Source organism: Amblyomma americanum, chromosome 3, assembly GCF_052857255.1.
Source record: "Amblyomma americanum isolate KBUSLIRL-KWMA chromosome 3, ASM5285725v1, whole genome shotgun sequence".
In the NCBI taxonomy this organism is placed as follows: Eukaryota; Metazoa; Arthropoda; class Arachnida; order Ixodida; family Ixodidae; genus Amblyomma; species Amblyomma americanum.
The window spans coordinates 149,774,616-149,786,899 of record NC_135499.1 but is presented as its reverse complement, the minus strand read 5'-3'; the positions used below and the strand labels follow the sequence as shown (position 1 = coordinate 149,786,899).

General features: G+C 46.1%; 1 protein-coding gene across 2 annotated transcripts in view; it reads right to left on the bottom strand.

Annotated features, from left to right (window-relative positions):
* LOC144125149 (calcitonin gene-related peptide type 1 receptor-like) overlaps window positions 1-12,284 on the bottom strand; it is a 67,019-nt gene that overhangs the window by 15,221 nt on the left and 39,514 nt on the right. For both annotated transcript variants that reach the window (XR_013313340.1, XM_077658272.1), the window contains exons 11-12: window positions 5,934-6,000; window positions 686-771 (exon numbers count right to left, since the gene is read on the bottom strand). Coding sequence is in view for 1 of the 2 variants with exons in the window: in XM_077658272.1 (XP_077514398.1) it covers window positions 686-771; window positions 5,934-6,000 (153 nt within the window). In the remaining variant the exon portion in view is untranslated. The remainder of the gene's footprint in view (window positions 1-685; window positions 772-5,933; window positions 6,001-12,284) is intronic.

Sequence of the window (12,284 nt, the reverse complement as noted above, 5' to 3'; positions counted from 1 at the left end):
ATTAATTTGACAAAAGAAACTCGCAAAGAAAAACTGCGTTTCGCATGTGCATGAATTATCTTGCGAGGCACGCACCCCGGAAGGCTTTCAGATGAAGACAATTGCCTGCCGCTATCATCATCAATTTTAAGCTTTGCTGCAGCCAGCTGTGGGTTATTTAAGCAGAGGTCTGCACAAAGTGACCCAGAATGGACGGCCAATAAGGAATCCGTGCACCGTCTGCTCGGGAATTTTGAGTTCGAAGCGCGTGGAGTCCCTGGACAATGTCAAAAGTTTTAAAAGCTGCAATAATTTTGAAAGTAGCGGATGAAAGCGGAAGTTCAGGGATGTGGTTCGAGCAGAGACGACCGCGATAGCGATGAAGAAACTTCAAGGCATCTGAAACTACACGCCAGATGTATCATCGGGGTCTATGGTACAATAAAGCAGTTTTGCCAAGTATACTTTGAAATCAGAACTAAAAATATTCTGTTTCCTTATAAGGGCCCAAGCCGACAAAATCGCGGGAGAAAAATGCGGCCCATTGCAGTCGAATGTCTACGGTATTTTCCTGGAACTCAAGGTATTCTATGATTTACTGTGGATATGCGTGTGGGAAAAGGGCATCCCTATAGGCCTCGTTTTGTGTGGTCAGGAGTGAAATTGAAATGTTTTGCGGCTCGAAAAATGCAAGCGAAGAGCTCACCGAAACTGGCTCGGTTCGTTGGCGTGAGTGCTTCTCAGCTTGGTGACGAGGACGCGGATGATGTTGCAGAGAAAGACGAAGTTGGCCTGGGAGAAATGAAGGCGGAGAAAAAAAATAAGTTGAAGGAAGAAGAAAGAGAAAGTTTGCAACAGGAACTTTCTGAGCGCTGCCATGTTTCTCTCTGGACTCCCTACGACTTTTACTGCACAACGCTGTTTGGGTGCCCACCTAGAGTTACACATTTCATCCCCTTTCTTTTCTTTCCTTTTCTTCCTCCTCTTCATTCTCTTCCTCCTCCTGCCTGCATTTGCGGCTACCAGGAAGTGGAGGGCTCCGGAATAACTTCGACCATTTAGTGGTCTTTAACGTGCACTGAGATCGCCCATGTGCTGTGCGATGTCAGTGCACGTTAAAGCTATCGCTCCCACCTTAATCCCATTCTCAGGGGCCGGTCGCGGCGTCCACCTAAAGGTGAGGCAGTTACCACGCCTTTCATTTCCTGATAACAAATCATTACCAAGAACCAAGCATTGGTATGCGCGAGCGTTCTCAACAGGGTCGTAACAGTTAAACGAGCTCACACTTTGATTCATTCCCGTAAACAATGACCGAACAATAAACAAAACGCACCATGACCGATGTGGTCGCGAAAGGCTTCCGCGCTTCACCGGTGGTGGAGGTGCTTGCGGCTAACAGACCGGCGCGAGTGCGTGTCAGTCGGCCTTCAAATGCATGACGAATGGTGTCCGGAAGCTCGCTCGCGAGGGTGGGTTGCTCAGCAACCGCAAGGATTTCATTGTTTTCCTTATGTAATGACAAAGGTGGTTTTTAGTCTTCTTTCCTCGCAGTTCAGTCATGTAAAATACTTGCACATTGTTTAGTACATGATTGTATCTACATCTCTCTCAAATCAAGCCTTTCTCTTCATGTTTGCTGAATATTTCCTGCTTTGCCTTATGTTCCGTCCGTCCGGTGTTCACATACCATAGTCGGATACAAATCAAGACTGAGGCGAACTTTTCCCGTCAGAGGACCCCCCACCCCCCCCCCCCCCCCTTCCAGCCAATGGTGTCGGCCGATTCTCATAATCCTGCTAGTGTGACAATGCTTGCAGCGGCAGATGAAAGGGATAGTCCCTTCCCTCCATGGCTCAGGATAGTCCCCTCTCTGAAGTGAGGCGCCGCTCCAGCTGCATTGTCACCCTAGCAGGGTCATGAGAAGCGGCCGGCGCCATTGTCTGCAACGAGGTACTTTGACAGGAAAAAGCCGCTTCCTTCTTTAGTTGTATCCGACTATAACCGTGCTCTTCCTCAGATGGCAATTGCGGCATGGCCCGCATTGATCATATCTTCCATTTAAATCTGACATTGACATACGTGGCATAACTTTACCTCACTCAAACCCAGAAAATCTGTAAAACACTTCTAGTTTTCGCAGCTGTCACCACGTGCTGCATGGCGCTGAACGTCAAAAATTGCCGCGGGAATTTGGAATGTTTGGTACAGCCCACTGGTTTTTAATTGCCGTCAGCATTTTCAGCTTCTGCAACGCGTAGAAAGAACAGGCCACTAGTATCAACATATTGGCGCGCCATCTCAGTGAATTCTGTAGTTTTCTCTCAATTACAAATGAAAATATGCAAACTGAGTTACGTGGTGTTCGCTAGTAGTTGCCAACAGATGGCGCCAGTTGGTGATGCCCAGGGAAGCTGGGCATGCTACTTCGTTTTCCAGGTGGACTAAACGAGCTTTCCAGCATTTCGATCCGCGATCATTTTAGGAAAAGAAGCTGGTCAAAAATAGACAGTGGCGAAGACGCAATTTCATTGAAGTGAGAAAGATATGACTGAATTACGGCAAGATATTTCAAGCCAGCTTCAATATAGTTCAGCTGCCAATGTAATTAGAATTAGAACTGTAAGCTGATAGTTTATTAACAGGTGGCATAAAAGTGCATTTTACAGATTAGTATCTGACAATGGTAGGCATTTATTTCCAAGAAGAGACCTCGCTGCATGTCAAGTGCGCAGCGGAAACTTGCTGGCACATTCGAAGAAGCATTGGAGACGTGATGATTATGAACATATAGATAGAGAGCTGACCGACGAGTGGACGACTTCAAAATCTCCTACAAAATTTTTGTGCTGCTTCTCGGAGAATCATGGGTTTTTAACAGTAGTTATGCGCTAGCTGCGTGATTAGTTTTAGTTAATAAGTGACAGCGCGCAGTAAAGCAACGCAAGCGTACCCTTGTTTCTAATTAAAACGCGTAGTGTCTTGTGATGGTCGTTTTGGCTAAAACATGACGTACTCACATATTCAGGAAAAGCGCATTTTTACCAACCGTTTTTTTACTAGCCGATTTGCTTTTTGCATATCGTAAGATGCCGCTATAAGAAATAATTAATTTATCCGCAGATCCCACCGTGAGACACTTGTTTTTTTGTTGTTGTAAAAAATGCGCCCTACTGGTTTTTTATGCAAGTCTTTACTACGTGGTCTGGGCATAGGACACACTTTAAAACAAAGGTTTTGCTACGTAACAGAAGGTTAGATTATATATTCTCATCAACAAGTTCAAACAGTGGCTTGGAATATTCCACACTTGCCTCACAATTAACAGTGATGTCCGAGAAAGGTGGACTTGAATCCTGAAATCTCAAACGAGATGCTGCGATGTGCAGCCTTGGTGGGGCCGCGTCGTAGCTCAAAGCTTCTGTCATACACATGTCATGCTATCTCCTAGAACAACTGCATATGGTCATAGAATATCTAGACACCTGCTACCTCACGGCCAATGCCATAGCCTGCCACTGCGCCTGGCTGTAGTGTTATTATGAGTTGTGGACGCGTTACCGGCAAAGTTAGAAAGCAGAACACAAGGAAACAACTATAGTTACTAAAGATAAATTAATGCGCATGAGTTTGACTACCGTTTTTTACTAGCGGAATCCGCACTTTCGTAGTGACAATCTTATGGTTTTGGTGACTGCGACGGATTTATTAGTCCCGAACCTCTTCTTCTTACAGCGACATTGTACGGACTACCGCGGATTGCTATAGCATTACTATGCCTAATACCGGAACCGAATATATTGCACCCGAGCGGCTTTCATGAAGAAAGGTCAAGCGCCCCTTTAATAACAAAATAGGGGAAAAATCTTGAAACAAAGTAAAACGCGGAGAATGAATCAGAACCTCTTCTGCAACAATATTTCCCCCGGTTAAGAATTCGGTTCGGGCCGGGCCGGAGGTATGAGAGAACAAGCCGCTCTTTCTCGCATGGCCGACTTTCACGTCGCGCTCGAAGCAATATTTACACATCTTGCCTGAGACCCTGCTTTCATTCCCTACCGTACCAATCTCCTTCCTGTCTACGCGTAGGTTACGGTGCAAAAACAAACTTATTGCTGCTTCATGCTCGACATTCCGTTGCGCTGTGCATCGTACAGCCCTCGTCGAATACGAGCAATTAGAAGAGCACCGCTTCCGTGCACAATAGGGACACTCAGTTCGCGAATGCCGGCATCAAGCCCGCGCGGTGAGAGGCTGTATTCTTGGAACGGAAGATTTACTGGCTGCCAGCCTGCCTGCTCTCCAGGAGCGTTACCTCTCTAGCTTATTTTTATTAGCGGTGCAAAACAGGGCAGTGTCTTGGCGTCCACTGTAAAGTGCGGCCGGTGCTCTGCGCCGCCCGCCAGCAGCCTACGTTTGTATACGTATATAGTTCATGTGCACCATGCGACCAGAACAAATAAAAACAAAAAGAGCCGGCTGCCAGCACTTCATTTTCTTCAGCCCGATAGGGGCGCGTTAAGAATTTACGGCGCCTGACACTTCCGGCAGCGTGTATATATATATATATATATATATATATATATATATATATATATATATATATATATATATATATATATATATATATATATATATATATATATATATATATATATATATATATATACGCTCATACCTGTTCCCGACGTACGACAAAGACAAAGAGGTCCCACACTTTATAGCCGTCGCCAGGCTCCCCTACGCCTCTTCTTCAGCGAAAATGTGGTGGAGTTCGTTTGAGCTTTGTATTGTTTGGAGCAAAAGCGTGGGCATGGTGGTCAACGATTGCCTGCTCGGAGAGGCGGCAGAATGCGCTCGCGACGGTCGTCTTTTGCTTGTTTTGTTCCCGTTATCGGTTGTATTTTACTTTTTTTCGTCTCCTTATCTTATTTTTTACGTCCGCGCGTTGTCGTACTGCATATTTTATGGCCGTTCGTGGTACGACCATGAAATATTTACTCGCTGCCTCTAGCCGGACCAGCTCTTCCTTCTGTCCGGAGCTAGACTTAATAATTCTTGGGCCTAGTTCACGAATACATCCTTACAGCTATGTGCGTAAGGCCGGTTCCGGATTGGCCGGCCTTTATTCTAATGGGCTATCGTTACTGGCTGGTCAATGGGAGGCAATGAGCCAATTACGAGCCACTACAGATAGCTGTGTGCATCAGGTGAATGGTCTGTGTTTTTTTTATTATCGTGTGCTCGTTTTTCTCATAGCGTTTTTCTCTTTTTATCTTCCTGGTATATCTTTCTTGCTTTTCTAATTTACATACTGAAGATTTATTATTGTGCTGTTCAAATGTTTAGAAAAATTCCCCAAGGTGGAGTAGATCTACTCCACCTTGGTGGATTCCCTTAAGCATTCGACCAACACTGTTCGCACTTCGAGTTATTGATCAATTCGCTTTCGCCTTACCATAAGCTTGCCGTCCCGGTTAAGCTCAGTTGGTAGAGCGACTGCTCCGGTGAAGCGGAGAATTTGAAGAAAGGACGCAGTGATTAAAGCAGCAATAAAGGAGCATTATGGAACTCAAGAAATATGATCATATTCAACTCAAGAACGATGCGACAAATGTTCCTCCAAGGAGACCCCTCCAGCCATTGGATTCGGCCGATTCTCCCCCTTTTCCCCTTGACCTATCCCTTTGGACCTGCTAGCGTGAAATCGCAGGGGATGGTAAGTGAATTGGGAATAACCACAGCTTAATCGGAATAACCGCGGCGTCGTGAAAATCGGTCGACGCCGTTGGATGGAGGGCCTCCTTTGATGGGCGTCATCTGCTTTGTTCTTGAGTTGTATTATAGGGACATTCATTTGTAAACTCCCCCAGCTGGATGTGCAGTCTCGGCGGGAGAATTGACGGGTAGCGATGAAATGCTAGAAAGGAGTAGCAGAAAGCGGGAACTCTTACGAAGAGGCAGAAGAGACCAGGAGCCAGCGTGATCCAGTTGTAACCCTCCACGTTGTCCATCCAGCAACTGCGTCCGAAAAGCAAAGTTACCAAGTACGCGAGAATGTTGCAACACAAGAAGGAAATAATGTAAACTACATGCGACGTGCGTACGTGCACTAAATCTTCTACACCACATAATGACTGTGACATTCTGGCAATACATCTAATGCCGGAAAAGCATCCATGCAAACACAAACACCCCGCTATATGCCTACAGCTTTGCAGTGTTAAACACAAACATCTTTATTCATGCAGAACCACAGTCGCGGTTTCCTTTGTCTCCTGACAAAAAAAAAAGTGCATACTGTCAAACGCTGCCTGGACAGCAGTATCAGTAGGGTAAGGGGTGTTTTCGAAATGATTATATCGTCTAGTTATACCTGGAGCATGCACCTGTTGAGATACCACGGTAGGTACCACGGAAGGAAGGAAACAAGTCAATGTTTAAACGTTAACAGACACGCGCAAAAAAAGTTGGTATAGAGAACCGAACGTTGATATCTGGAATGTGGTTTACACCATAACTGCGAATGGATCGTCTTAATGTCTGAGAATCGTTACAAGGGGTGATTCAAAGTTCACAAATGCAAGAACCATGACGAGAACAGGGGAACGATGTTAATTACACAAAGAAACAAGGTCTCTGCCAACAGCGTACAGGTGGAAAATGGCCACGGGACGCGTAGCACTGGTGGCAGAAGACAACCTGTCGCTACGATGTTATCCTTAAATTGTGTTTGTAACTGGCTTACGTGATGTTCGCTCATATGTAAAGCCCGCACGAGAGTACAGTGTAAATAAATTAAAAGAAATTGTAAGATCTTTCTCAACTGATAGGTTATTGTTTGGTTATGTATTTACAGGTCACTTTTACAGGACATAAGGACCCTCCACAACTTTTTTTTTCACACTGTCGACAGAGCAATAACTCTCAGGAAGGTGATGTCTAGCGATGTGGTGTTTGCGTTAGCTTTTTGAAGCATTGTGCAAGCCTGAACAGGTTAGGCACTACCATTACTGGCTCTGAAAGTGTATTACAGTTTTCCTTGCAGGTAATGTTGCTCTAAGCATGAAAATTTAATTTCACTGCTCGAACTGTCGCCCTCGACACGAATGGCGATATTTGAAGTTTGTTGGATCTGTCAGCCTTATGTTCTTTCGTTCTGATTATAATGTCCATTAAATTTTTTCCCCAGATTCACAATGTCAGCTTTTTTATGGTGGTCTTTTCTAATGCTTTTAACAATGCTTCCATGTTAATTGGCCGAATTTCGTTAATCGGCCTCGTGAGAACCTGGCTTCGTCCCTATGCCGTATAATCAGAAATTTTCTTTTCAGAACTTTTCCGGACTATTCTGACTTAACTCCTTTTATGTAACGCCTTAATTTTGTTTGCGGTCTCAGCTAAAACTACGGAACTTCTTATATATGACCGGAAGACACTTTATAAAAGATTATTTATTGCGTCGTCCCCCTGTAAACTGTTTCCTTCTGCGTCCTAAACGTGAACCTGGACTGTCTCCGTATTATTTGCAGTGCTATCACATTGTGTTTCAAAAAAATTTCTGTCACGCACTTCTTGCTTGTCTTGGCAGCCTTCAAGCTTGCAGAGATTACTTGAACACTTGATTTTTTTTTTCCTTCCGGATCCAGGACACGTGCTTCCAGTTTTTACTTGGGGATAAATCTCAGTTTTTTTTTCTCATGTAGTTCCTCTTCGGGGAGTTGTGCATTTTGGCCGTTTTGTGCTTTCGTGACGGATCAGACATAGCTTTGCTCGTTACACTTCCTACTAAATCAATGCTTCCTTTTTCCTTTTCACCAGAATTGCTGTAGTCCTCCTATTACTTAAGTCATCATGTAGTCAAAGTCTGTAAAGTTTCAGTTTCCGGGCACTTTATTCTTCTTCTGCTGCAATGCTTGCTGGAATGTTTGCGATTGGTTGCTCATCAGTAGACGGTTCCGTGCTTATCTCTTCCGTGGGCTGATGTCCCACGTTGAAAGTAATTGGTTCGTGATCCCTGCGAAAGTTACTTTGTCGTGAACATAAATGCATAGTAGGCTATTGCAAGCTCCTTCCGAAGTCTAGCTGCTGTAAGCAAATACAAATTGCTTGTTCCAAAGCCTGAAAAACGTTTTGCCATAGACTTTGTGTTAGCTGTTTAAAATGACATGATCGTGTCGCTCTCAATGAACAAGTATCAAATAAGCCTAATGGTCGTTACACACACGCAGCTTCTCGATGGGGGCATTCTTACGACTTGGCGCTGTGACCGCTCTCTTTGGCCTCTGAACTCGGTGTTCATGCGTGCGCACAGTGAGTTACAGATTTTGTTCTCGTCTGCGGTTGCATTCTTTCCCCAAATAATCTGCTCCCAGTTATATGTTTCTTCCGGCGATTTCCCTTAATAAAGGCCCTTTACGTGGCCTCAGTTCAGGGGTAAAAAATCGGCTGTCGGGCTTATGCAAACGCTAGAGGGCCCACCTGCGAAGGGTGTGCTGACTGTCTGGGTTCCCGTTTGCGAACTAGGCTTAAATTTCTTCCCAAATCGATGTCGGAATCTCCCCCCCCCCCCCCCTCCACCCAATCGCACCTTCAAAAGATTTTCGCAACTGATTTGACTAGCTAGCATCTGTTCCCAACTTTCACGCACAGTGCCGCCACGCGGCCGCCCCGTGTACAGCACAAGAGATGTTACCATCGCGCTCCGGGCGGCTTGGAAAGAGTTCCGGCTCCCATCCCGAGAGGGCACGCGCGTCGAAGCACCAGAGTTCCGTGTCTTTCGCCTCCGTTTATCAGCTGCATCCCACAGCGGGTTCAGCTCGTCATTGTTTTTTGTAAATACATAACCCCATGTGAGTTAAAAGTTGCCCAAATCGCTCCATTCTAAGCCCCCAAATATTGCGAAATGAGCCGTGGTGAACGAGGAAGTGGTCGAAAAGGCGCGAAATTCTGCATGCCACATGTTTCAGACTTCTGCAGCTCAATTAACCTTGCGTCCCAGAATAACGCCAGTGTTTAGTTAACACAATTGGTTACTGTCATAATTTATGCAAAGTTGTAGGGTTAAAGAGATCATGACATGGTCTACTAACAAATCGTGCTTTTACGTTCTAGCTATACTAGCCACGACGCTATCATGCGTACTTAGAAAAAAAATATGGCCCTACGCGTGCATTTGAGCTGGAGATTGCAACTTGAAGTTATTGGCTGTAAGCCCCTCCTTCTGACTGCGCCGGCCATATTGAAGTACCCTGAGTGACGTCGTAACTTGGCAGCGCCGTCGTCTGCTGCAAAACTGCAGCTTGCACAGTCGGTGCGGTGCAGAACGCACGCCTGCTTGAATCAGGCACAAGCTGCCCTCGCACGCCGGGCTCGCGAGGCGGCGGGAACTTGCGGCATCCCGGACTAGGTACGCGGACCAAGAAGATGTCGGCATTCACCAACTGCGCCGGCTTATCCTCTACATTTCCTTAATAAAGGTTTGCTATCTCTCTATCTCTCCGGCTGTGGAACATTGTGAAGCCGATACAACTCAGGAACGAAAGGGCAGATGCCGATTAAGCCGTGGTTATTGCCGTTTCCTGGGGCACACCCTGCGATTTCACGCTAATAAGTCCAAAAGGATCCGTCAAGGGGGAGAGGGGCGAATCGGCCGACGGCATTGGCTGGAGGTGCTCCTTTGAAGTGCATTTATCGCTTCGTTTTTGAGTTGTATCCGACTGCGCGAATAGGTGAATGAACATTAATGCAGGAACACAGCACTTGTCTGTGTCTGTTTTCTTCTGTCCCGTCTTTTTGCGCTGTGTTCCTTACATCCAACAGGAAAGGGAAAGACGCAGCCCTTTGTTGCCTTTGTCCCACTAGCGTGGGGTGTGGGCTCCTCAGCACTACAGCGACCCCGCATCGTCTCTCCATCTTCTCCCCTGTGCTCACTACGCGCAGTTCAGTCGCGAGCAAGCACGTGACTGTCGGCTTATGTTGTCACGAATCAAGAGCACGCCAGTGTTGCCTGACTGCCACATGGTTCATGAGAACACTTAAAAATTCAATTACAAATCACTCGCTGCACCAAACGAGCTCATAATTTGTCCAGTTGTTCCGAGATGTATTGAAAAGAACTTGATTCCGAAAAACTTGAGCTCTTTAAGGGGGCTCACCAGCTACAAGGCAACTCAGATTTTAACTTTTTTTTTTGTCAATAGATGGCAGCACTTAAGTACCACAAAAAGGAGGTAACTTCTGTTTCCCCTTCAGGTGTGTAAATTCCACCGCGACACCTCCTTGACCACGACACGAAAGTGTTCGTTCTTCCGCGAACAAAAAATAGGGCCCAGAACTTTCTGTGCATGTACTGCTAAACCTGGGAGACGGGAGCACGAAAGAACTGACTCCTCTCAAGGGGTGGGGGTCAGAGAATGGACCAGTAACCCACAATTCTATCTGCCGTCAGGCAAAGTATGTTTTCCGGTTCGGGTCCCCTAAGCTTCCTTGTCTCTTTTCTGGGACAATTCATTTAGAATGGTAGGGTGGGGTACACAGGCCATAGTTAAGAGCAGATAAGTGACTCATCTTTTGACACTCCCTGGGCACACTTCCCCTTCCGCATTTCATATCTTTAACCCTTGACGAAGTTGACCGCGTTTTCTCGCTTGAGGCCGGTGAGTATTCCGCTGGCTATTCCGTATTCTGCCGTCGCCACACGGAATACAAGCCTGGCAACCATGTATGAGTGTTGGCGCCGATTCGATGACGCGGCCTCATTGAAAAACTCTTTGCGCTCCCAGTGTTTATTATGCGCTGTATTTGCTGCTGTTGATCTTACTGTTCGTTTAGCATCTGGTTGATGCTTCTTTGAGAGGAGTAATGACGCGAAACTGTTGTACTACTTGTTTGTTGGAGTTCAAAACCGTTGGCGCGTGGGAAAATCACTTTGTTCTTCGAGATACGGTGAACGTTATCTGAAAGGATTCCAGCCAGGCGCAACTATTCCGACATTATTCTGGGTTGTTGATGTTGCTTTTAGCGCCTTATCTCGAAGGCTCCTCTTCGATGACCACCGAGCACGTTAGTTGCCATTGGCGTCGCCGAATTCTTCAGTTTATTTGTGCGTGATAGTCACTTCAGTAACGACTTTGTTCTAAGTTAATGTGCTCGTATGTTTTTTTTTATGGCATTGTCACCACCTCCTGAAAATATTCAAGTAAATTACTGCTGAAATACTTCATTTCATGTCTCTTTCACTGCTTATAATTTCACAACGGAACAAATCAAAGTTGCGGAACACGGTGAGATGCGTGGTTTGCAAAATCACGGAGATCGTCCTGCTGCTATTCGTGGTGACATTGAACGCAAATTCCGTCATTGCACAAGCGGCTTCCAACTGTTCTGGACAAAATCGGTATTAGTGTTGTATTTTGAAAAAAAAATAATAAAACTTCAAAGATGGGTGTTGACCACGCCAACCACGTGTGCTCTTTCTGTACATAAAAAAGGCAGCACATCTCAATTGTCATGACGTCACGGGTTTGCAAGCGAAAATTCCATACCTACTATGGCTTCCGGGAAAGTCTCTTATGCGCCGTGCTTCGCTTTGTTTTTCTATCGCTCTGTATTTATACAGCGCCCCCTCAGAACGTTTTTCTGATTGAAATATGCGGCTTCTGGCAGCGTAGTGCAGGAGGTGCGACTAGGTATGGCGCTTAGCGAGGCGGCTCTCATTCGGACAAGAAAGGTGGTTGGGGAACGCTTGAAACATGCGAAACCGATTCAGAAGCAAAACTGGGACCCGCCGCGGTGGCTCAGTGGTTAGGGCGCTCGACTACTGCCCCGGAGTTCCCGGGTTCGAACCCGACCGCGGCTGCGTTTTTATGGAGGAAAAACGCTAAGGCGCCCGTGGGCTGTGCGATGCCAGTGCACGTTAAAGATCCCCAGGTGGCCGAAATTATTCCTGAGCCCTCCACTATGGCACCTAATTCTTCCTTTCTTCTTTCACTCCCTCGTTTATCCCTTCCCTTACGGCGCGGTTCAGGTGTCCAACGATTTATGAGAGATACTGCGCCATTTCCTTTCCCCAAAAACCAACTATTATTATTAAGCAAAACTGGATGATTTTTCCAGCCAGGCCATGAGCCTTTGACATCACGTTGTTTACACCACGGAGATGTCTATTCTGGAGTAGGGGGCTCGGAAACCCACGAACTCCTTTCTGCAGACAGGGAGCACCCACGCCTACCCGCGTACTGTAGACAGCACCTGCTCTTATAGCGTGAAAATTTCGGCAGATATGTGCCTGGTAGGGAGGATTA